This window comes from Oryx dammah, unplaced genomic scaffold, assembly GCF_014754425.2.
Source record: "Oryx dammah isolate SB20612 unplaced genomic scaffold, SCBI_Odam_1.1 HiC_scaffold_28, whole genome shotgun sequence".
Lineage (NCBI taxonomy): Eukaryota > Metazoa > Chordata > Mammalia > Artiodactyla > Bovidae > Oryx > Oryx dammah.
Genome location: NW_024070212.1, coordinates 33146930 through 33173933, shown reverse-complemented (window position 1 = coordinate 33173933; position 27004 = coordinate 33146930). Strand labels below are relative to the sequence as shown.

The window sequence follows — 27004 nt, the reverse complement described above, 5'->3', positions numbered from 1 at the left end:
TGATGTGAAGAACTGACTCATTTGAAAAAACAGATGCTGGGAAAAATTGAGGACGGGAGGAGAAGGGGATGACAGAGGATGAGATGGTTGGATGGCATCACCAACATGATGGACATGAGTTTGAGCAAGCTCCGGGGGTTGGTGATGGACTGGGAAGCCTGGTGTGCTACAGTCCATGGGGTCACAGAGTCAGACACAACTGAGGAACTGAACTGAACAACATCCTGTCCTTAACTCTGACTAAAATCTATTCAAGTTTGAGTAACATTCACAATCATTCAGATGATTCCATTTGTTGGAATTTTAATTTGGTCTGAAATGGTCTGATAGGTTAACAAAAAGAATGGAGAGACTGTGGTGATCAATTTGAATTCGTGATCTTGCATACATAGACAATCCAAAAGAATTTAACTTGAGAGAAAGAAAATGTAGAAGTGGAAAATAGTTCTTTTAGTGAGTTTGCTATTATGTAGCAGGGAGAGTACAAAGCTATTAAGAAAAATGATTTCTTCCAGGCACACAAAATCTACAAAAATGTTATTATTCATCCAGAAGAAATAGTTCTTCAGCAGTTCATCTGTTTAAGCTGCATTGTTACACCCTAAACCAATAAGAGATTTCAAAAACCAGCACTTGAAATCGCTTTTAATTTTTAAAATCTGGTTCTACTTTAAATAATGATTCATAGGCCTTTGGAAACTTAAATTTTCATGAAATGTTAAGATAGAATTCACTGATTCCATGAATTAGGATTCTATAAATACATAAAAACCAGTTTTCCTGGCATGAAATTAAGCTGTAGGTTGCTGTATTACCTCATTTAAGGGTGGAGAGGATGTGAATGACAAGTCATCCAGGTTGATTGGAGAATTCATGGGAAGAGAGACAGCTGAAGTACATTTGCTTTTATTAATTTTCTCTTTAAAATCTTTAAGTAGCATCTCCAACTTGAAGATTTCACTGTCTACTTTTCTAGGTAAATATAAACAAACAGGCATCTTATTGGGTATGCAGTCCATATTCTTACTAGTAACAACTGTTTTTGAATATAGCATTGATTTACATTTTTAAGGTGGTCTGTCTTCAGACAGGAAGGATGATGGACCCTGACAGACATTCTGTTTATAGTTTCACTTCAAAGGCCTGTACTCTTGTTCTCTTTATTTTCTTCCAGTTTTATTGAGATATAACTGACATACAGGACTGGATAAATTTAAGGTGTACAGCATAAAGATTTGAGTTTCCTCATGAAATAATTATCACAAGTTTAGTAGTGAACATCCATCATCTCATACAGACATAATATTAAAGAAATAAAAAATATTTTGTGTGTGTGATGAGAACTCTTAGGACTTACTCTCAACTTTCATATATAACATACAGAAGTATTAATTATATTATGTTGTATATTTCTAATTCTTATTTTGTTATTCATTAGCTGTGTATCCTTGGGCAAATTATTTAATCTTTCTGTGTCTCAACTATGAGATAATACCCTACTTATGTGGATCTGATTATTTTGAGGTCCCTTACAGTTAGTTCTAGGAGCTATAATTCTGGGGAAAAAAATGATTTATATCACTTGAAAAAGAATAACATGAGAAATCTGAATAATAAGCTTGATCCATAGGTATATGTACATATGGGTATATGTGTATATATATATATAGTTTAGGGCTTCCCTGATGGCTCAGATGGTAAAGAATCTGCATCCAAAGCAGGAGACTCCATATGTACATACATATATAAGGATATATATTTTGCCCCCAAAGAATAAATTTTCCCCAAATTCATTAAAATTATTAAATTTTATTACCCCCCAAAAAAGTATCAATAAATTCCAAAACTTTAAAAATTATATCACAACTGTCTCACTCACTAAGATCAAAAACAATGCAAAGGTGTTCCTTCTTACCACTCCTATTCAACACTGTAATGGAAGTCCTACCTAATGCAATAAGACAAGGAAAGGAAACAAAGGATATACACATTGGAAAGGAAGAAATAAAATTGTCCACAGATGACATGATTGGGTAGAAAATTCAAGAGAACCATAAAACTTTGAAACTAGTAAGCAGTTATAGCGAAGTTGCAGGGTGTAAGGTTAATATATGAAAGTCAATCACTTTCCTAAATATCTTTGATGAACAAGTGGAATTTGAAATTAAAAACATAGTATCATTTGCATTAAGATCCAAAAAATTAAATGTGGATTGGCCAGAAAGTTCATTTGGATTTTTCATATTATCTTACAGAAAAACCTGAAGGAACCTTTTGTCCAACTCAAAACTTAGGTATAAATCTAACAAAATGTGCACGAGATCATTATGGAGAAAACTACAATACTCTGGGTGAAATCACAAAAGCAAATAAATGGAGAGATGTTACACATTCATGGATTGAAAGACTTGATAGTATCAAGATGTCTGTTCTTCCCAACTTGGTCTTAACCAATCCTAGTAAAAAAAAATTCTGACAACTTCTTTTGTGGCTATTGACAAACTTACTCTAAAGTTTCTATGTAGAGACAAAAGACCTGAAACAGTCAACACAATACTGAAAGGTAAGAACAAAGTTGGAGGACTGACAGGACTCAACCACAAGACTTACTATAAAGCTATAGAAATAAGGCAGTGTAGTACTGATGAACCACAAGCCAAACGGATCGACAGAACAGAAAGCCCATAAATAGACCCACATTTAATTAGTCAACTGACATTTGGCAAAGGAGTAAAGTCAATAGCATTGAGCAAAGAATCTTTTCAACAAATGGTGCTGGAACAACTGGACATTCATTACAAAAAATCAGTCTAGATACAGACCTTATACTCTTCACAAAAATCAACTCAGAATGGATCATAGGCCAGGAATAGAAGGATCATGTTTAGGTATAGAATGAGTTAGGAAATTTTTCTTTTTTCTTTTTTTTAGTGTTCCAGGAGAGTTACCTAAAGTCTTTGTTGAATTCACCCATAATCCCACTTGGATTAGGTGTCTTTGGGAGATTTTTTGTTTCTAGAAACAAACTAGAGCTTTTCTAGTTTCCTCTTGTTTTTAGTCTTTTGGGATTTCCTACCTCTTTTTGAGTAGATTTTAATAATTTATATTTTCCCAGAGACTTGTCTATTTCATCCAGATTTTAAATGTGTTGATAGGAAGTTGTTCAATCTCAGTCAATCTAAAATTTTTCTTCTGGTATTTTTCCTTTCTCATTCTTAATGTTATTTATGCTTTCCACTCAAACTTTCCATTGGCTATTTTATAGATATTTTCAAAGAAACTATTTTATTTTATTGATCAAATTATTGTAAATTGTATTTATTGCTTCTTTTTATGAATCTCTTCCTTTTGGAAGTTTATTTTATTGTTCTTTTTCTGCTTTCCTCATTTGAGTATTTAGTTTATTGATTTTGAACTTCACCCCCCTCCCATATTAAATATATTTTAAAACTATGTTTTCTTCAAAGTATTTTTTTTTAGCTACAATACATTGGTTTTCATATGTGCTTTTCTCATTTATTATTGACTTGTAGATTAATCCTAATATCGATTTTTATTTAATGCAATAATTATTTAGATGTGTTAATATTTTCCCAGTTAATACTTTTTTTAGAGGAGTTTTAGCTTCTCAGCAAAATTGAGAGGAAGATACAGAGATTTCCCATATATTCTCTGCCTCTGCACATGCATAGCCTTCACCATTATTGACATCCACTCAAGGTGGTACCTGTGCTATAACTGATGAACCTATATTGACACATCATAATCACCTAAAGTCTATAGTTTTACACTGGGATTCACTCTGGTGTTGTATATTCTATATGTTTGAACAAATGTATAATATGTATCCATCTTTATGATATCATGTAGAGTGTTTTCACTGCCCTGAAAATCCTTTGTACTCCACTTATTCAAACTTCCACCTATCCCAACCGCCAGCAACCACTGATATTTTTATTGTTGCCATAGTCTTGCCTTTTCCAGAATTTCACATAATTGAAATCATGCAATATATAGCCTTTTCAGATCAGTTTTTTCCTCAGTATTAAGCATTTAGGTTTTCTCCATGTCTTTGCTAACTTGATAGCTCATTTCCTTTTAGCACAAATGATGTCCCATTGTCAGAATATACCATAGTTATTAGTATACTCCAACTATTGAAGGACATCTTGGTTGCTTCCAAGTTTTGACAGTTCTGAATACAGCTGCTTGAAACATTTGTGTGCATGTTTTTGGACATAAGTTTTTATCTCCTTTGTGTAAGTACCAAGGAGTGTGATTGCTAGATCATATGGTAAGAGTGTTTAGTTTTGAAAGAAACCACCAAATTGTCTTCCAAAGTGGCTACAATACTTTGCATTCCCACCAGCAATAAGGAGAGTTCCTATTGCACTACATGCTCACCAGCATTCGGTGTTTTTAGCATTCCAGATTTGGGGCACTGTAATAGTGTGTGTAGTTGTGTCTCATTGTTTTAATTTGCATTTCCATGATATACAGTATGGAACATCTTTTCATATGTGTTTTTGCCATCTTTTACATATGCTTATTTCCCTTTTTCGTATTTTCTTCAGTGAGGTGTTAAGATCTTTAGCACTTTTTTATTGGGTTGTTTGTTTTCTAATTGTTGTAAGAGTTCTTGTGTGTTTTGGATGACTATCCTTTATCAGAAGTGGCTTTTGCCAATACTTTCTCCCAGTCACTGTCTTGTCTTCTCATTCCTTTTACATAGTCTTTCACAGAGCACACCTTTTAAATTTTAATGAAGTCTAGCTTATCAATTATTTATTTTATAGGAAGTGCCTTTGATGTTGTATCTCAAAAATAATCACCATGACAAAGGCCATCCAGGTATTCTCCTGTGTTATCTTTTAGGGGTTTTACAGTTTTGCCTTCTCAAAGGCCCCAAATCCAAGTGGGATTATATGAGACTTCAACAAATGTTAAGTAATGCTTCTGGAGTACAAAAAGAAAAGGGAAAATATCCCAACTCACTCTATAGATAAACATTAGGATATTTATTAATATATTTCATTATATTAATAGATTAAAGGAGATTAAATAGATTTCTAAATCCCATGGATTAAACTTTTTCCTAAATTAAAAAAAAATCTCATTTTAGTAATAGAGGAATAGAAGGAAACTTTCTTGATAAAGCTTATCTACTTGAACCTACAGCAATCCTCATACCCAGTAACATTTGGAAGAATTCCCAATACCATTAGGAATATGAGAAGAATGATTGCTTTCACTAGTATTGTGATTATTCAGTACTGTTTTGGAAAAAATAGCAAATGAAGTAAAGAAATGTGATACAGAAAGGTTGGAGAGAAGGAAAGATATATAAATATTTAAGGAGAAAAGGGAAGATGAGGGGACCTATCATTTGCAGATGCTATGATTGTCATACCTAAAAACTAAGACAGTCAACTGAAAATCAGTGAAATACTAAGAACAGAATTGCATCAGGTAGCCCCACATAAGTTAAATTTATAATTTTCTTTATTTCCTGTATGTGATTTATGGAAAACATCTATTAACAACACAGAAAAATCTAAAATAGCTAAGAACAAATTTAATAAAACGTGTATAAAATCTACATGAAAAAAACTTGCTGGAGATGTTTGCATGGGAATAGGATGAGAACACTCACTGCAAAGATTTTAACTTTTCCTGAACTAATCTATAAATTCAGTGAAATCCTAAACAAAATTCAAATGGAATTTTATTAAAATTGGTTCCTAAAACTATATTTCTCAATAAAAGTGACTATCAATGGAAAAATAAATTTGAGCTGATTATGAAGTTAATTAGTAAGAAGAATGAATAAGAATAGCTAAAGTTTAAAAAAGGAGAAACATTAAAAAATATACTTAACCTATAGTAATTTAGAACTATGTGGTTAATGCAGAAATAGAAACATAGATCAGTGGGGGAGAATAAAATCAATCCCAAAACTGGGCTTCCTAGGTGGCGCTAGTGGTAAAGAAAAAAACCCACCTGCCAATGCAGGAGACATAAGAGACCCGGGATCGATCCCTGGGTTGGGAAGATCCCCTGAAGGAGGGCATGCCAACCCACTCCAGTATTCTTGCCTGGAGAATCCCATGGACAGAGGGGCCTGGCGGGCTATAGTCCATAGAGTCACAAAGAGTCAGACAATACCGAAATGACTGAGCACACTGCATGCATATGTGTATTAATACACATGGGGGTTTTGTACATGATTAATGTGGCTTTACACTAGTAAGAAAAGGCTGCCCTGTTCAGTGAGTATTGGGACAAAGATCTAAGCATGGAAAGCCAGACTGATAAATAAAATATAGGAAAACGTGCTCTAGTCTGGCAGGAAGAAGAAAATTCAGCAGGTGGCAAAGGACACTAAAGATTTAAAGAAAGTGAAATGATGGAACAAACTCTCAAGGTAGCAGGAAGAGATGGGCTCAAGGATAGGCTCAACCTGTAGAGGTTGGAAGGTGAATGAAGAAAGAGGAGGTGACAACATGCAGATCCAGAGGTAGAGAAAAGACATTTTTTGAAGGAATTTGTGATATTTTCTGTAAAAATAGAAGACAAGAGTATATGCAGATAATATCAAAGAAAAGAACTGATGGAGATAGAATTTCATTTCTTGACTCCTTGGTTTCTGGTGCTGGTGTGTGAAAGAATCAAATATCTATCAGACTACATTCTGACAAACAAGATGGATGAAATCCAAGGGTTTTTGAATGTTACCTTTCAAAGACAGCAATAAGAAGGTGTTAAGTTGGCTTAAAGCTCAACATTCAGAAAACTAAGATCATGGCATTCAGTCCCATCACTTCATGGCAAATAGATGGGGAAATAGTGGAAACAGTGGCTGACTTTATTTTGAGGGGCTCCAAAATCACTGTAGATGGTAATTGCAGCCATGAAATTAAAAGACACTTACTCCTTGGAAGGAAACTTATGCCCAACCTAGACAGCATAATAAAAAGCAGAGACATTACTTTGCCAACAGAGGTCTGTCTAGTCAGTCCAGTTCAGTCGCTCAGTCAAGTCCAACTCTTTGTGACCACATGAACCGCAGCATGCCAGGCCTCCCTGTCCATCACCAACTCCTGGAGTCCACTCAAACCCATGTCCATTGAGTCGGTGATGCCATCCAACGATCTCATCCTCTGTCATCCCTTCTTCTCCTGCCCTCCATCCTTCCCAGCATCAGAGTCTTTTCAAATGAGTCAGCTCTTTGCATCAGGTGGCCAAAGTACTGGAGTTTCAGCTTCAACATCAGTCCTTTCAATGAACACCCAGGACTCATCTCCTTTAGGATAGACTGGTTGGATCTCCTTGCAGTCCAAGGGACTCTCAAGAGTCTTCTCCAACACCATAGTTCAAAAGCATCAATTCTTTGGCACTCAGCTTTCTTTATAGTCCAACTCTCACATCTGTACATGACCACAGGAAAAACCATAGCCTTGACTAGACAGACCTTTGTTGGCAAAGTAATGTCTCTGCTTTTTAATAAGCTATCTAAGTTGGTCATAACTTTCCTTCCAAGGAGTAAGCATCTTTTAATTTCATGGCTGCAATCACCATCTGCAGTGATTTTGGAGCCCAGAAAAATAAAGTCAGCCACTGTTTCCACTGTTTCCCCATATATTTGCCATGACGTGATGGGACTGGATGCCATGATCTTCATTTTCTGAATGTTGAGCTTTAAGCCAACTTTTTCACTCTCCTCTTTCACTTTCATCAAGAGGTTCTTGAGTTCCTCTTCACTTTCTGCCATAAGGGTGGTGTCATCTGCATATCTGAGGTGATTGATATTTCTCCTGGCAATCTTGATTCCAGCTTGTGCTTCCTCCAGGCTAGTGTTTCTCATGATGTACTCTGCATATCAGGTAAATAAGCAGGGTGACAATATACAGCCTTGACGTACTCCTTTTCCTATTTGGAACCAGTCTGTTATTCCATGTCCAGTTCTAACTGTTGCTTCCTGACCTGCATACAGATTTCTCTAGAGGCACATCAGGTGGTCTGGTATTCCCATCTCTTTCAGAATTTTCCACAGTTTATTGTGATCCACATAGTCAAAGGCTTTGGCATAGTCAATAAAGCAGAAATAGATGTTTTTCTGGAACTCTCTTGCTTTTTCCATGATCCACTAGATGTTAGCAATTTGATCTCTGGTTCCTCTGCCTTTTCTGAATCCAGCTTGAACATCTGGAAGTTCACAGTTCATGTATTGCTGAAGCCTGGCTTGGAGAATTTTGAGCATTACTTGACTAGCGTGTGAGATGAGTGCAATTGTGTGGTAGTTTGAGCATTCTTTGGCATTGCCTTCCTTTGGGATTGGAATGAAAACTGACCTTTTCCAGTCCTGTGGCCACTGCTGAGTTTTCCAAATTTGCTGGCATATTGAGTGCAGCACTTTCACAGTGTCATCTTTCAGGATTTGAAGTAGCTCCACTGGAATTCCATCACCTCCACTAGCTTTGTTCGTAGTGATGCTTCCTAAGGCCAACTTAACTTCACATTCCAGGATGTCTGGCTCTAGGTGAGTGATCACACCATCGTAATTATCTAGGTTGTGAAGCTCTTTTTTGTATAGTTCTCCTGTGTATTCTTGCCATCTCTTCTTAATATCTTTGCTTCCATTAGGTCCCTGCCATTTCCCCACCTTTATTGTGCCCATCTTTGCATGAAATGTTCCCTTGGTATCTCTAATTTTCTTGAAGAGATCTCTAGTCTTTCCCATTCTGTTCTTTTCCTCTATTTCTTTGCATTGATTGCTGAGGAAGGCTTTCTTATCTCTCCTTGCTTTTCTTTGGAACTCTACATTCAAATGGGTATATCTTTCCTTTTCTCCTTTGCTTTTCACTTCCCTTCTTTTCACAGCTATTTGTAAGGCCTACTCAGACAGCCATTTTGCTTTTTTTCCATTTCTTTTTCCATGGGGATGGTCTTGATTCCTGTTTCCTGTACAATGTCACAAACCTGTCTAGTCAAGGCTATGGTTTTTCCAGTGGTCATGTATGGATGTGAGTTGGACTATAAAGTTGAGCACTGAAGAATTGAGGCTTTTGAACTGTGGTGTTGGAGAAGACTCTTGAGAGTCATCCCTTGGACTGCAAGGAGATCCAACCAGTCCATCCTAAAGGAGATCAGTCCTGGGGGTTCGTTGGAAGGACTGATGTTGAAGCTGAAACTCCAGTACTTTGGCCACCTGATGCGAAGAGCTGACTTATTTGAAAAGACCCTGATGCTGGGAAAGATTGAAGGCAGGAGGAGAAGGGGACGACAGAAGATGAGATGGTTGAATGGCATCATTGACTCGATGGACATGGGTTTGGGTGGCCTCTGGGAGTTGGTGATGGACAGGTAGACCTGGTGTGCTGCAGTTCATGGGGTCACAAAGAGTTGGACACGACTGAGCGACTGAATTGAAGTGAATAAGCACACAATAGCTGATTTAAGCAGTGTGTCCATTAATTTGCAGAATTCTTTTGCTTACAGAAAGCCATTGACAGTGGCCTTTGTAGCCATTATTTAGAAGGTTCTCAACGTGGCAAGACCTTGAGGGTTGGACTGGGTTCTGCTTTTTGCCCATTTGAGAACAAGAGAAGCTGACCATGCTTGGCTTCCTCTGAGGGTAGTTTTGGGAGAGGCCAAGTCTTTTTCTTGCCCCAGTGTTGAAAGCTTTTCCTGTATATGGGATATAACTGGAGTTGAAACACTTTTGATTTATACCAGGGCCAGGCACAGTGTGGGTGTAACTAGGATATAAATAAGGCCTTGCATAGTTTTGGTCTTAATGTGTACAGAGGCCTGTCTTTAAAATGACTGCCAAAACAAGTGGGATTTCTTGGAAAATAAATATCCTCACTCTATTAGTTTTTAAACAAATAGTGAAAGCATGTGGAGATCTTTTTTTCCAAGAGAAAAAAAGCCTTTGGGGGGAAAAAATTAATATTAAAACCACATCTTTGCTGTCTAATTACTCAGTATTGAAATAACCATAGACAAAGATGTCATTCATTTTGAAGAAGTAAGATTGTACTTTGGGAAAATTACCTCAGGACACTAGTGCCAAAATATAAGCCATTAAAATATTTTGGCATCAAGAATGAATTCATCTTAAAATACTATGAATAGAAAGAGCTGAATTTACAAATATGAAGCCTACTAAATGAGTTCTTTAGATTCATACCAGGAAATTACATGGAACCAACCCTAGCCTTGAGTCCTAGAATATATCTTTTAAAATTATTCGGATTGGAGAGAGCAGAGCATGGGGCCATCAAAATGGCCAGCTGGAATGCTCAGTAGGCTTGTGTGCTCAAGTTTCTAATGTGAATTAATTCAGGACTCATTTGACTTCAGGTTTTAACATTTTGCCTTTGTCAGGATTCGTGGGTCCCTCACCCCAACATTAACCAAGCTAACAGTGATTCTTTCCTGCCTGCTATCCCTTGGGTATTGTCTATGGATAGGGGAAAAGAGGGACAGAAAAGAGTTAGGCAGGGGAAATAAAGGCAGGAATGAGATGGGCTTAAAGGAGAGGGTAGGGCGGGGGGGACCTGGGGAGGAGAGGGTCCTCTGGGCTTAGCAGACGAGCATTGCTGCTGTTTTTTGTGCTCTTCTGGGTCTCAGAACCAATTATCATGACATCCAGCAAAATGCAAGGCAGTGGCAATGTCTCCTCCAGGGGACAACTGTTCATTTGGGACGCTCCATCTGGGTCGGTTCCCCCCACAGGACCGTACACAGAGCAGGAATGTCACACTGCTTGCTGCATGGGGTGACACCGGTTCAACGGTGACACTGTTTCTGCTGACCCGAGAGCAGTAGCTCTCCAAGCGCTAGGCCAGCAGCCCCAGCAGAACCCCTCCTGAAGGAGCTCACCTCTGACCCTTCACCCCACAGAGGTGAAGCCTGCCCTGCCTTTCTGGATCCAAGCCCTTGGCGGCTGGGCATTTGTGCTTGGGCACCTGCTCCTTCAATGCCAGGTGCTTCTCCTTGTTGGCCAGAGACTCCTGCTCCAGCAGTGCGAGGCGTCCCTGCAGTTTCTCCAGGACCTGTAGCGGTGACACGCTGGGATCATTCACATGTAAGCCCATGTGTGTAGTAGTAGTTTTTTCTCCAAAACACAGTGAGAGTGTACCCTACAGGAGTGTTAAAATGAAGCCACCATCCTTCTCCTGGCAATTGTTTTGTTTCGGAGTCTGACATCTAAAATATAGACAACCCAAGAGCCATCTTAACATTTACAACACCCCCACAGCACATAGCTGAGACTTACGGTGACTTCTGATTTCGTTCCTAGCACCCACGCAGAGACCTTTGAATTTCGTTAATGGGACGTTAATAATCCTGCATATTTTCAGAATAATCTTTAGCGTATAGAGCACTTTTCCCATCATTATCTTATTTAATCCACTATCAGTGTTGTAAATGTCACAAAGTAGGTTTATTATCCCAGTTTTATACAGGAGGAAATTGAAGCTCTAGAAAGTATGTCAGAAGCCACATAGAACTTAGAAACCATAAATGCTTGAGAAGGGTGGAGAAAAGGAAACCTTCTTGGTGGGAATGCAGACTGACACAGCCACTATGGAGAACAGTATGGCAGTTCATTGAAAAACTAAAGCTAGAGCTGCCATATGACACAGCAACCCCATGACTGGGCATAAATCCTGCTGCTGCTGCTGCTGCTAAGTCGCTTCAGTCGTGTCTGACTCTGTGCGAACCCATAGACAGCAGCCTGCCAGACTCCCCCGTCCCTGGGATTCTCCAGGCAAGAACGCTGGAGTGGGTTGCCATTTCCTTCTCCAATGCATGAAAGTGAAAAGTGAAAGTGAAGTTGCTCAGTTGTGTCCAACTCTTAGTGACCCCATGGACTGCAGCCCACCAGGCTCCTCCATCCATGGGATTTTCCAGGCAAGAGTACTGGAGTGGGGTGCCATTGCCTTCTCCAGCATAAATACTGAGAAAGCCATAATTCAAAAAGACACGCGCACTCCAGTGTTCACTGCAGCACTGTTTATAACAGCCAGGACATGGAAGCAACCTAAATATCCATCAACCAATGAATAGATAAAGATATGATGCATATTCACAATAGAATATTACTCGACCATAAAAAGGAATAAGTTGGGTCATTTGCAGAGATGTGGTTGGACCTAGCATCTGTCATACAAAATGAATTATGTCAGAAAAACAAATATTGATGCGTGCACGTGGAATCTAGAAAAATGATGCAGATGAACCTACTTGCAGGGCAGGAATAGAGACGCAGAAATAGAGAATGAAGATGTGGATACGACAGAGGGATGAACTGGGAGATTGGGATTGACATGTGAACTGCCATGTGTAAAACAGATCACTCCTGGGAACCTACTGTATATCACAAGGAGCTCAGCTCAGTGTTTTGTGATGAGCTAGTTGGATGCGATGTGGTGGGGAAGTGGGAGGAAGGTCGAACAGGGAGGCTCAGTTCATTCATTTACTCAGTCATGTCTGACTCTGCGACCCCATGGACTGTAGCACCCCAGGCCTCCCCTGTCCATCACCAACTCCAGGAGTTTACTCAGACTCATGTCCACTGAGTCAGTGATGCCATCCAGCTACCTCATCCTCTGTTGTCCCCTTCTTCTCCTGCCTTCAATCTTTCCCAGCATCAGGGTCTTTTCAATTGAGTCAGTTCTTCACATCAGATGGCCAAACTATTGGAGTTTCAGCCTCAACATCAGTCCTTCCAGTGAATATTCAGGACTGATTTCCCTTAGGATGGACTGATTTAATCTCCTTGAGTCTTCTCCAACACCACAGTTCAAAAGCATCAATTCTTTGGCACTCAGCTTTCTTTACCAGCTCTCACATCCATACATGACTACTGGAAAAACCAAAGCCTTGACTAGATGGACCTTTGTTGGCAAAGTAATGTCTCCACTTTTTAATATGCTTTCTAGGTTGGTCATAACTTTCCTCCAAGAAGCGAGCGTCTTTTCATTTCATTGCTGCAAAGCCATCTGCAGTGATTTTGGAGCACCCCAAAATAAAGTCAGCCACTGTTTCCACTGTTTCCTCATCTATCTGCCATGAAGTGATGGGACCAGATGCCATGATCTTCGTTTTCTGAATGTTGAGTTTTAAGCCAACGTTTTCACTCTCCTCTTTCACTTTCATCAAGAGGCTCTTTAGTTCCTTGCTTTCTGCCATAAGGCTGGTGTCATCTGCATATCTGAGGTTATTGACATTTCTCCTGGCAATCTTGATTCCAGCTTGTGCTTCTTCCAGCCAGCATTTCTCATGATGTACTCTGCATATAACTTAAATAAGCAAGGTGACAATATACAGTCTTGATGTACTCCTTTTCCTAATTGGAACCTGTCTGTTGTTCCTGTCCAGTTCTAACTGTTGCTTCCTGACCTGCATACAGATTTCTCCAGAGGCAGGTCAGGTGGTCTGGTATTCCCATCTCTTTCACAATTTTCCACAGTTTATTGTCATCCACACAAAGACTTTGGCATAGTCAAGAAAGCAGAAATAGATGTTTTTCTGGAACTCTCTTGCTTTTTCAATGATCCGATAGATGTTGCCAATTTGATTTCTTGTCCCTCTGCCTTTTCTAAAATCAGCTTGAACATCTGGAAGTTCATGGTTCATGTACTGTTGAAGCCTGGCTTGAAGAATTTTGAGCATTACTTTACTAGCGTGTGAGATGAGTGCAAAAGTGCAGTAGTTTGAGCATTCTTTGGCATTGCCTATTTTGGGGATTGGGAATGAAAACTGACCTTTTCCTGTCCTGTGGCCACTGCTGAGTTTTCCAAATTTGCTGGCATATTGAGTGCAGCACTTTCACAGCATCATTTTTTAGGATTTGAAATAGCTCAACTGGAATTCCATCACCTCCACTAGTTTTGTTTGTAATGATGCTTCCTAAGGCCCATTTGACTTCACATTCTAGGATGTCTGGCTCTAGGTGAGTGATCATACCACCGTGATTATCTGGGTCATGAAGATCTTTTTTTGGTACAGTTCTTCTGTTTATTCTTGCCACCTCTTCTTAATATCTTCTGCTTGGTCCATACAATTTCTGTCCTTTATTAAGCCCATTTTTGCATGAAATGTTCCCTTGGTATCTCTAATTTTCTTGAAGAGATCTCTAGTTTTTCCCATTCTATTGTTTTCCTCTATTTCTTTGCACTGATCACTGAGGAAGGCTTTCTTATCTCTCCTTGCTGTTCTTTGGAACTCTGCATTCAGATGGGTATCTTTCTGTTTCTTCTTTGCTTTTCACTTCTCTTCTTTTCTCAGCTATTTGTAAGGCCTCCTCAGACAGCCATTTTCCTCATTTCAGCCATTTTGCATTTCTTTTTCTTGGGGATGGTCTTGATCCCTGTCTCCTGTACAGTGTCACAAACTTCTGTCTGTAGTTCATCAGGCACTCTGTCTATCAAATCTAGTCCTTTAAATCTGTTTCTCACTTCTACTGTATAATCATAAGGGATTTGATTTAGGTCATACCTGAATGGTCTAGTGGTTTTTCCTTCTTTCTTCAATGTAAGTCTGAATTTGGCAATAAGGAGCTCATGATCTGAGCCACAGTCAGCTTCCAGTCTTGTTTTTGCTGATTGTGTAGAGCTTCTCTATCTTTGGCTGCAAAGAATATAATCAGTCTGATTTTGGTGTTGATCATCTGGTGATGTCCATGTGTAGAGTCTTCTCTTGTGTTGTTGAAAGAGGGCTTTTGCTATGACCAGTGCGTTCTCTTGGCAAAACTCTATTAGCCTTTGCCCTGCTTCATTCTGTACTCCAAGGACAAATTTGCCTGTCACTCCAAGGGTTTCTTGACTTCCTACTTTTGCATTCCAGGCCCCTATAATGAAAAGGACATCTTTTTTGAGTATTAGTTCTAGAAGGTCTTGTAGGTCTTCATAGGACCGTTCAACTTCAGCTTCTTCAGCCTTACTGGTCGGCGCATAGACTTGGATTACTGTGATATTGAATGGTTTGCCTTGGAAGCGAACAGAGATTATTCTGTCGTTTTTGAGATTGCATCCAAGTACAGCATTTCAGACTCTCTTGTTGACCATGATGGCTACTCCATTTCTTCTAAGGGTTTCCTGCCCACAGTAGTAGATATAATGGTCATCTGAGTTAAATTCATCCATTCCCGTCCATTTTAGTTCACTGATTCCTAGAATGTTGACGTTCACTCTTGCCATCTCCTGTTTGACCACTTCAAGAGGGAGGAGATATGTGTATACATATAGCTGATTCACTTCGTGTACTCCAGAAACTAACACAACTTTGTAAAGCAATGATAATAAAAATAATAATCCAATAAAAAAATTGAAGTTAAAGGACCTGGGATTGAATGGCTTGGAGGATGTAATGGAGCAGGAATATCAGGAAATTTATCCAGAAGCTTTGAGTAAGTCCTCCAGATGTAGCTCATGCAGATGAATATTTAAACTGTGCAGGTCAGGGTCTTGATGTATAGAGGCTACAGCTGTGTAGCCCCAGTCGCTAAGCATTCCCTGAGCACTGCCCATGTTTAGTCCTGTGCCCAGAGTGTGAGAGACACAAAAGTTGTATCAGGCACAGTCTCTTGGCTCAGAGATTTTATTCCAGTTGGGAATAGAGACTGTGGAATAGAATACTTTGCCATGGCTCAATGGAAGAAGTGAGACTTAACTCAGCTTAAAGGATGCTCAGGAGGGCTTGGACCAGGCAGTATCAGTGAAAATGGAGAGGAAAGGATGAATTGGAGAGATATTACTAAAGGCAAAAATGCTGCATCGTGGGGTTAGAGAATCAGAAACACCAGAGTTCAAGTTCAGATTGTTACCTACTAATTGTATGATTTCAGTCACCTTGAACTCTAAGCTTCAGTTTTCGCATTTGAGGGCATAATAGCCCTCACCTCATATTGTGAAAATTAAATGAGATACTGCTTAGCACCAGGAGCATGGTACACACTCAATAGATGGTAACTATCATCTTCATTACTACTCTTACTATTATTAAAATAAATAAACAAGTTTAGAAGCATATTGGCCAAAGGGCATAAAAAATGGCAAGAGTGGTGCATGTTTTTCATTTTCCTCCAGATCTATCCTCCATCTTTCTCTGTGCCCCAGCCAGGAGGCTGGCCTTCAATGGAGTGTACCAACAGGCTCCAGTGCCCTTGGCTTTGGTTGGTTTCAGTCAATGGAAGGCAACTGCAGGAGAGAGGAATTGAAGAAGGATGAGGTAGGATCTTTATTTCCTTGATTTCCTCCTGCCTGTATTAAAACGAATTGGCTGTGTCTCTACCAAAAGCCACAGAGCTTGTCAGCTACTCTTGTAACTACCGCTACTCTCCTCATGCACCTGTATCTGTTCTTCCTCCATCCCTCTGCCCCACTGTTCCTTCCATGAGATCCTTTCTGTGCCTTAATTGGTTATAAAATAATACCTTCCTAAACCCTCCTCAGTTCCTCCATTGGAGTAAGTCATCTCGTTCTTGCTGGGACCCTGACTGGCACTATAAATCTCACAGACAGTACGCAGATTCCTAGCTTGGGAGGTGGGAAGAATATGAACCCCCTGACAAAAACAAGGAATTTGAAAAGGCTAACAAGTGAATGAAGATGTCAATGTTGGACAAGGTACAATGTTCAGTGAGAGCAGGAGATCCAAAGGAAAACCAGGACCAGCATGTGGCCCTATAGATGAGAAGTGAGGACTAGTCTTTGGGAATTGGCAGCATGGAAATGGTGGTTAAAGCCAGGAGAAGGAATGAGGTGTTCAAAGGAAAGAGAAAAGTGAAGAAAGCCAATTATGAATTATAGTTTGGAATCTCAGAATTTTAATTGTGTTCTACCCCCAGAAGAAGTTAGGACATAGTTTACCATAAATGTACTTCATTTAACAAACTTGACTCTGAGATGGGCAGGTATGTGAAAGGTTTAAGCTTGTACAATCAACACACAGAACCAGGATGTCTGCTCCAAAATCCAGGTGCTTTGTACATATGCTGCTCATGCTGAGAAGGTTAGTTTTAGCCCTGTCTGGACTTCTTCACTGAACCAAATGGGCCTGGAAATCTCAGGCCAAGGTTAACACTGTCAGAGATCACCTCTCCTCTTCTCTGGGTCCCAATACGAATCCCCACACTGCCTCTAACATAGGAAGAAACTTCCTGAACCAAGGCCTCAGAAGGCTAGTGCCTCAAACCACTTTCCTCTGCTTTGCTTGGCCCTTTAAAAATTTATGTTCTCCCAGTTTCTGAAAGCCTGGGTTTTAGGAGGGCTTCCCTGATAGCTCAGTTGGTCAAGAATCTGCCTGCAGCGCAGGAGACCCTGGTTCAATTCCTGGGTCGGGAAGATCCACTGGAGAAGGGATAGTCTACCCACTCCAGTATTCTTGGGGTTCCCTGGTGGCTCAGCTGGTAAAGAATCCACCTGCAATGTGGGAGACCTGGGTTCAATCCCTGGGTTGGGAAGATTCCCTGGAGAAGGGAAAGGCTACCCACTCCAGTATTTGGCTTGGAGAATTCAGGACTATACAGTCCATGGGGTTGCAAAGAGTTGGACATGACTGAGCGACTTTTCACTCACTCACTTTACTCGCCTATCATTTACTCCTTAACTCCTTCAATCTGGCTTTGGTAGATCCACCTCTTCATTGAAATCAGGGCTGCTGAGGTCCCTCATGATCTCTCAGTGGCCAAATCCAATGCACATCTTGCTTTCCTTCCTTCTTTGAAGACTGGATGGTGTGGCCCACTCCCCCTTCTCAGATCTTCTTTTCTCTTAGCTTTTGTAGCTCTGCCCCTTCCAGGTCTGTCTTGACCATTCCAGTTTCTCCTTATCGATCTCTTACCTGCCCCTGGTTGCTGTTTCCCATGACTCTACCTTGAATTTCTTCACTGCTTACTCCACTTGTTTGCCTGAGCAATCTCTATACTGCACAGCTTCAACCTACAGGTGTACCCAAATTTACGTGTCTGACCCAAACACATCCTCTGAAGTTCAGGTCCATGGCTCTAGTTGCCTACTGGACCCCTCCGATTGGATGTCCTATGGGTGCCTCACAATGTCCCAACTGAACTTGACATCTGGCCTCCTGCCTGCCTCCCACACCCATTCTTAACCGGATCCTCCACTTTTATTCCTGACCTTGGTTAGCCAAGCTAGAAATCTGGCATGCATCCAAGCCTCCTCCCTCCCTTTATTTACCCTGTTCAGTCAGCCACCGCTTCCTTAAACTCTTAGATTTGCCCCCCTCTTCATCCTTATTGCCAGCCTTGGTTTAGGACTTCATACTTTGTTACCTGGATTATAATTTTCTAGCCTATTTCCTACTGTCTTGCCCCCGTGGTGGTTGCTGTTTCTCAGCTTTAAACCCTCCAGTGTTGCCCCGTCATGCCACCTCAAGATGAAATTAATCTAACCTCCTTAGCATAGCATAAAGCCTTTTCATGGTAGTCCTTATCTAAGCACCTCTCTCCAGTCTCCTCCCTTCCCTGTGAGCTCCATCTGGTCAATTATACTGCCACATGGTTCCTCACACTCTCAGCACTCTCTTGCCCCTGTGCCACTGCACCTGCTGATTCCTTTTCCTGGAACACCCGTTTGCCCTACTCCGCCATATTCCTCCTACACTGCCCAGTCCAGAAATCCCTTCCGGGACGCCTTCCAAGGCACTCTCCACTGGTCAGGATGAGCCTCTTCCGTGCTGCCATTAGCATCATATGTAATCGTAGGTAACCTTTCCATACTGCATGTTACTTGTGGATTTACTGGTCTGTTGTTCCCAGGAGTCTATAATTCACTCGAAAAAGGGACTGTTTCTTTGTCTTCAAATTCCTGGTGCCTGTTGCAGAGTCTGAGTCATAGGGAGTACCCCACAAATGTTGTTGAATGATTGTGAGTTATTTAATTCATATGATGAAAGAATAATGAACTGTGTGTCTTAGCGTTTGAATCTTCCTAGTTTTTTGTCTGTCTGGCTTCTGAAGCACAGCCTGTCCTGACCTTTGCCCGTGTCCTTTGTGTCAGGACAGCTGACCACCCATCTCGCTGCTGGTCCAATGGCCTAAACTACAACTTCACACATCCCTGGTTCTAGCAGTCTCAGGTTTTGCCCCATTGCCACGCTTCACCTCTACTTCATACGACCCTGACACTGATGGGTTCCAATGTAAAGTAGTGATTTGATGAAATGTGACAAAAAGCAAGGATGTAAAAGCCAAAGATTTTGATCTGAAAAGCATGTATTCAAGATTGACTTTTAGGTTTTTTAAGTTTTATGTAGAGAGTTTGCAGATCCTGGCAATTTTTATAGCCTGTGTCTCCCAGGCCCATCAAATCTGGTTGTGCTTGCCCTTTACAATAGCTGACATATTGTTTTCTTGAACCTACCATGGTTTCCGATTTATTATGGGATGACTGCTGAAGAAAAACAGCCATACAGATCCCCCTGAGAAGGAAAAAGGGCTAAATATATGTTGAAATAGAAAGCTCTAGTCTCTTTTACTCCTTGTAAGACAAAGATAGCTCAATGTTCAGCAATATTTTTCTTACCAGAACATTCCTACCCCCACCAGTGTAGAGAAAATATGATGCTATAAAGTCATTTATGTCATATTTTTGCATGTCAAATTCTCTAATAAAGATTTTTGAAATTCATTACCAGCCTTCTGTGTTGAAAATGATAGGGAGTCTCCTGTGCTATGCATTTGGAAAATTCTTGTACCTGCAGTGAAAAACATGCAATATTTCATTAAGGGCCTGATGTCTTATATTTGAATTTGGTTACTTCTATTTTTCATAATAAGCTTTAAAAGTATTACTTTAGCCTTCAGTTGATCAGTCTGTTCTTTTAACTTCTGACACATCTGCTTCCCCTGAGATATCTTTTGAAATATGTAAGAAGAACTCAAGGAAGGGTCTTCCTGAGAAGTCGATGGCAAGTTAGAGAGACTCGGCTCAGATTCTATTCCTATATAAGAAACAATAAATTTTGGCTACCATTCATCTCAACTGCATTTCAGTTTTGTTAAGTACTAAAAACAGAAGTCTGTGGCAATCACCACCATTTGCTATTTTAAAAATCTCTTTTCAAAAGGTGTCTCTAAGTCAAAGAGGTTTAAAAATGCTAGTACCTGCAAGATGTTCTTGATGGATATGTACTGTGGGTTCAATCTGCACAATGAAAGGATAAGAAAACATTACTGTTGATATTAACCAATGACACCGTTATGCAGGATGACCCAATGTGTTCTGGTCATCATGGAGGCCACCCAGGGTTATGTTAAGAGCTGAGGCCCTGATGCCAAGGTTGAATTTCATTCTGACACTTATCTGCCAGGTGATCCAGAGCAATTACATCATTGCTATAAACCTCAAATTCCTCAGCAATAAAATGGGGATAGTAACAGAACTTACTTCATAGTGTCAAGGTGAGAATTAAATGTTACCATAGTCTGGTACATGGTAAATATTCAGTATATGTTAGCTGTTACTGTTATCATGTTTGATACTATTATATGGAATACTCAAACCCTTCTACAGTTCGACCACAAGCTCCACCAGGGCAGGGACCTCTGTTGGTCTCGTCACTGACTGTTGCTAGGGCTCTCGCTAACACCAGATACATGGTGGCTAGTGTCTGGGAGCAAGATAGTGACTTCACACAGGATATTCCCTTTTCTACTCACCAGAGGCTAACCAGATAAGAGTTCAAATTCCAGAGTGATTCACCTTGATCATCTTCCCATTGTTCCCAACACACACAGCTCACAAACACACTAGAGACAGCCAATGCTGTGGTCAAACTAGACTGTGGTTATTAGGAATATCTCAGGTATATGATGGCTATGGAAACTAGAGTCCAGTTCGCCAACCTGAATGGACAGGACAAGAGAAAAGAAGATGCCCCAGTTCAGACTCCCATTACCAGAGACAGATGAACTTGATATTCGATCTGCCCCTACTACCCACAGGGCACTGAGAACTGTGCCCACCCAAGAGCATTCTGCAAGCAGAATGAGGAATGTGGAGACTTCCCAGTGTCACTGGGGTACAGATTTCTCTAAGACTGAGAGAAGCATCCTGGTCAAGGCCGAGTGGGCTGCTGACTCCAGGGGTGTGTGTGTCTGTGTGTGTGTGTCTGTGTATGTGTCTGTATGTGTCTCTGTGTGTGTGTGTGTGTGTGTCTGTGTGTGTGTGTGTGTGTTTTGCAAGGGATAAGGGAGGTTCTATTCAAATTCCCCGGAAGTTTCAGTTAAAAGAAAAGGTGGGTAAAGAGGTGGAAATAGAGACAGGCAGAGAGTGTTCAGGCAGGGTGCCCTTCATAGACTGCTTAAAAGAAAGATCATACAGTCCTGGCAAAGTGCTGGAGAACTAAAGTGTTTACTTTGATCATTAATGTGAACTTATTTAACTACAGAACCTCAAATAGTCAATGAGATCCTCAGCCTCAGCATTTGGGAAGGCGGGTGGAAGGATGGGAAGATGGGGAAAGGGGAAAAAGTATAGATTAAATGTTAACAAACTGTTGTACTAAATAGTTACCAGTATAACAATCTTGAAATATGTTATCAAAGATCATAATTTAAGTTAGCATTCATAACCAAGGGCATAATATATACAAAAACCTGGCCAGGGCTCTGGGGGAATTGGGTGATGTAAAGATGAAGACGAGGCAGCTGCCTCCAGAGTCTTGAAATCTAGTCGAAGGAACAGATGTTTGGAAATCGTAATGATGCAAGCAGGCTGAGATAAGCTCTGACAGAATATTTAAGAAACACAGATGCAAAAGACTGGCTGTGGGATTCTGAAAAGTCCTATGGCCAGTGTGGAGTTGAAGGAGACCATGCAAATGAACAGGGGTTTGATAAGCAGAGGTGGGATGTTCCTGGTAAGGCAGGATCTCAGAGAAGGTGGGGCCAGCCCACTAACTGAGGATGACTGCTGGGGGAGAGGAGCTGAGTTCAGAAGGCTAGCGTGACAGGAAAAATAGGGACATGCGAATTCCTGGTTGAAGAATTTGGATTTTATTCTGTGTTATTGTTAGTTCAGTTCCAGATTCTTCTCATGAGGACACCCACTGCGCTCCTGAGAGGCCAGGGTACCGGACTAGAACTAGAATTCAGAACCTCAGAACTACAGCTTAGTCCTCTGCCCCTTCTGAAGACCCACACTCATATGGATGAGCAGCGGTCCTGAGGGTGTGTTTCCTGAAGACTGCTTTCACTTACCTCTACCAGTTGTGAAGGTTCAGTAGTTTCCCACCTCTGCTCTTGTTTTTCAACATAATTTGATCTAGATGTGCTTTCTGAAATATCTTGCCCAACAGCTGACTTATCTCTCAATTCAGGAGAAAAGCTGGCTTGTGGATCTGTTATAAGTGGTTTGTCAATTACGTAATTTTTAGGAATTTTCACTTTGGGAGCAACCTTAGAGAAATTAGAGAACCAGTAATAAATTTGACTATGGCCATATTTGAACTTGTTGCCAGAGTTTGCTTTTTCAGCCTGTTTATGTGGTGTCTGCCATAGGCAACTTTTTTGTTTATCACATAGACTCTTGATTTTAGATAGAAAATTTGAATTTTCCTCATGGCTGCTTTCTCCGGCAGCCACTAACTCGTCTGAATCAGAAGTGTTTTCTTCTGTCACGGTCAGAGAATAACTGGGTTTATTGCTATTTTCATCATCGCTTTTGGAGTTGAGTTGGTCAGTGAGTTCTGAGGATTGTTCTGTCGGCCAAGAATTCTTAACATGCCACACAATAATATTTTTAACAATAGCTTCATCAAAACTGTCATTATTAGAGATCTCTGGGAGAGTTTCACAATTAATGCCTTGATCTTTGGAGAATTCTTCTTTGCAAAGGTGATGGAGTAAAATATCAGAAATGTTTGACTTTGAAGTGTCTTCCTGATTAGCTGGAATAGGAAGATTTATCGTGCATTGATTCTCTTTATCACGTGTTTCGCTGACAGCATTTTCAGTCGTTTTATCCAAAGTCATGGTCATATCTGCCTCTTGGCAAGTCTCTCTATATGTATCCTTTTCTTGAGACTCATCTTCTGTTAAATTCGTTTGATTTGAGACATCAAGGATGTCATGTCTTGAGGTAAGATTATAACCATGGTATATCTTAACTTGGAAGAAACCCTCATCATAAGGCAAATCCTCCTGTTGCTTAGAAGTTGTGTCTTCCAGGAAATAGGCTTTGTCCATGTATGTGCAGCGTGACCTCCTTTATCAGTTGCTCCAGATCTTAATGTTCTTAATTATAGCAATACATCGTCTAGTTTTCATTAATTGTCTTCACTGTGTGTCCTCATCTGTGCAAAATGAAAAGAACATCATTGTTAAATATAATTTATGTAATGTATGAAACTATGCTTATCAAAGTGGATGCAGATCATTTTTATGCAGATCAAAGTGAGTGTTTTCCATTTAGAGAAATGTAGTTATAAACATGAAGGCAGAAAGCTCTGCCAAGATGAACTGATCCTAAATATTACATTAACATAATTGATGGTATATAATCAAGGAATTAGAAAGGAGGGGGAGGCTAAATATTTCACTCATTAAACATTGAGGAAGACATCATTTCCAGTTAATGACCAAATGTTTATCAACTTCTCTTAGGAAGTACTATTTGAAATTTGTGCTCCCAAAACAGCAGCTTGGGATGCAAGTAAGGGATTGATTTTTTTTTTTTTTTTTTTTAAGTACCATGGCTGTCCCTTGTCCACATACCACTGATAAGCCTCAGTGTGTGGAAATGAGAGCTGGATCAGTTCAAACAAAGCACCGACTTTCTCTGTTTTAGTGCTTTTTCATCCGTCTCCCCCAGACATTCTGGTCCCATTCTTCTGGTTTTCCCCCGTATGTTGGCGAAAGGCAGAGAATGACTGACAGAAATATGAACAAGGAACAAAAAGGTCTTTTGAACACCTGGAGGCTAGTCTGCCTTCAAGCATTCCTCTTCTGATTAGAATCCAGACAGAACCCAGTTCAAGAGGCTGCCTTGCTCTGAGAATGAACTTATCGTTGCCAGAGAGGAAGAATGGGGGGAAGGGGTAGTTAGGGGGTTTAGGATCAACTTGTACACACTGCCACATTTTAAATGGATAACCAACAAGGTCCTACTGTATAGCACAGGGAACTCTGCTCAGAGTTCTGTGGCAGCCTGGATGGGAGGGAAGTTTGGGGGAGACTAGATACATGTGTGTGGATGGCTGAGTCCCTTTGCTGTCCACCTGAAACTATCACAACATTGTTAATCAGCCATACTTCAATATAAAATAAAAAGTTTTTTTTAAGTCTGCAAATAGCCATTGTTGGCAAGGATGTGGAGAACATTTCACCTTTGTGCCATTAGTGGGAATGTAAATTGGTGCAGCCACTATGGAAAACAGTATGGAGTTTCCTCAAAAACCTATAGATATAACTACCATATGATCCAGCACTTCCACTTTGGGGTATATATCTGAAAATAAAATATCAATTCAAAAGATAAATGAACCCCAAACTTCACAGCAACATTATTTACAAGAACCAAGATATAAAAGCAACCCAGGTGTCAACAAATGAATAGATAATGAAGATGCGATGTATATATATAAGCTCAGACAGTTAACAAATCTGCCTACAATACAGGAGACCCAGGTTCAATCCCTGGGTCAGAAAGATCCCCTGGAGAAGGGAATGGTAACCCACTCTAGTATTCTTGACTGAAGAATTCCATGGACAGAGGAGCCTGCTGGGCTATAGTTCATGGGCTTGCAAAGAGCTGGACACGACCAAGTGACTAACACACACAATACACAGTGGAATATTCAGTTCAGCTCAGTTCAGTCGCTCAGTCGTGTCCGACTCTCCGCGACCCCATGAATCGCAGCACGCCAGGCCTTCCTGTCCATCACCAACTCCCGGAGTTCACTCAGACTCAAGTCCATCGAGTCCCTGATGCCATCCAGCCATCTCATCCTCTGTCGTCCCCTTCTCCTCCTGCCCACAATCCCTCCCAGCATCAGAGTCTTTTCCAATGAGTCAACTCTTTGCATGAGGTGGCCAAAGTACTGGAGTTTCAGCTTTAGCATCATTCCCTCCAAAGAGATCCCAGGGCTGATCTCCTTCAGAATGGACTGGTTGGATCTCCTGGCAGTCCAAGGGACTCTCAAGAGTCTTCTCCAACACCACAGTTCAAAAGCATCAATTCTTCGGCGCTCAGCCTTCTTCACAGTCCAACTCTCACATCCGTACATGACTACTGGAAAAACTGTAGCCTTGACTAGACGGACCTTTGTTGGCAAAGTAATGTCTCTGCTTTTCAATATGCTGTCTAGGTTGGTCATAACTTTCCTTCCAAGTGGAATATTAGTCAGCTGTAAAAGTTAAATTCTACTTTTTTCAGCAACATGGATGGACATAGAGTTTATTGTGTTTAATGAAATAAGTCAAAGATAACTGTTATCATTTATATGTAGAATCTAAAAAATGAAACAAAACAGAAACAGACTCACATATATAGAAAACAATCTAGTGATTATCAGTAAGAAGAGAGAAAGGGAAAGGTTCAAATTAGCAGTGAGAACTAAGAGACACCAACTACTGTGTATGAAATAAATAAGTTACAAGGCTCTGTTATACAGAACAGTGAATAGAACCAATATATTATGATAACTTTAAATGGAATATAATGTGTAAAAATATTGAATTACTATGTCATATGCCTGAAGCTCAGAGAAGGCAATGGCAACCCACTCCAGTACTCTTGCCTGGAAAATCCCATGTACGGAGGAACCTGGTAGGCTGCAGTCCATGGGGTCGCTGAAGGTCGGACATGACTGAGCAACTTTACTTTCACTTTTCACTTTCATGCATTGGAGGAGGAAATGGCAACCCACTCCAGTGTTCTTGCCTGGAGAATCCCAGGGACAGGGGATCCTGGTGGGCTGCCGTCTATGGGGTCACACAGAGTCGGACACGACTGAAGTGACTTAGCAGCAGCAGCATGCCTGAAGCTAAAATAAATTTGTAAGTCAACAGCAACGAAGAAGAGTCTGAGCAGTCCTGTCAAGCTGCCACAGTCTGGTGGTAGCAGCACATCTTAGGGATACTCCTGAAAATGTTCAGAGCAAAACCAGCTGCCATCTGGTATGAGTCTTTTATTCTTTGGGAGAGCTTCCCTAGTGGCTCATATGGTAAAAAAAATCTGCCTGTAATGCAGAAGACCTGGATTCAATCCCTGGGTCAGGAAGATCCTCTGGAGAAGGGATTGGCTACCCACTCCAGTATTCTCTTTTTCTTTTAATCTATGTATTTATTGGCTGTGGTGGGTCTTCAGTGATATACGGGCTTTCTCTAGCTGCGGTGAGCAAGGCCTTCTCTTCACTGCAGTGTGTGGGCCTCTCATTGTGGCGGCTTCTCTTGGGGCGGAGCACAGGCTCTAGGGCACATGCGCTTCAGTAGTTACAGCCAGCAGGCTCAGCAGCTGTGGCACATGGGCTTGGTTTCTGCCTGGCATGTGGGATCTTCCCAGACCTGGTATCAAACCAATGTCCTTTGCATTGCAAGGTGGATTCTTAACCACTGGACCACCAGAGAAGCCCCCACTCCAGCGTTCTTGCCTGGAGAATTCCATGGACAGAGGAGCCTGGTGGGCTACAGTCCAGGGGGTCACGAAGAGTCAGACACAACTGAGTGACTAACACTTTCACTGTATTCTTTTAAACAAAATTGAAAGCATCCATTTAAATATCTCTTCTTGATTTATAAAGTTTTGGGACAACTTTATAGAAGTAGTCAAATTGCCTCCAGTTTTAGCTGGAATAACTGAAGCTCTGAGTCAACTAAGAGGCCACAACCACTGGCCGGCCTCCCTTGCCCATATAATGATGGGGTTGGAGAAGCAGATCTCTGAGGTTGTCTCCCCCATCTAAATTTTTATGAGTCTATAACTTGTGCTTTATTTATATAACCTAAAAAGCTAAAGGAATATGTTTG

At 40.7% G+C, this 27004-nt stretch overlaps 1 protein-coding gene across 1 annotated transcript in view; it reads right to left on the bottom strand.

Moving 5' to 3' along the window:
* The window catches only part of AKNAD1 (AKNA domain containing 1), a 44766-nt gene extending 21542 nt beyond the window's left edge, over positions 1-23224 (bottom strand). Inside the window, exons 1-6 of the mRNA XM_040231911.1 lie at positions 22238-23224; positions 20141-20180; positions 19829-19977; positions 19669-19731; positions 10927-11060; positions 816-972 (exon numbers count right to left, since the gene is read on the bottom strand). Of these exons, the coding sequence (XP_040087845.1) occupies positions 816-972; positions 10927-11060; positions 19669-19731; positions 19829-19977; positions 20141-20180; positions 22238-23224 (1530 nt within the window). The remainder of the gene's footprint in view (positions 1-815; positions 973-10926; positions 11061-19668; positions 19732-19828; positions 19978-20140; positions 20181-22237) is intronic.
* Between the last annotated feature and the right edge of the window lie 3780 nt (positions 23225-27004).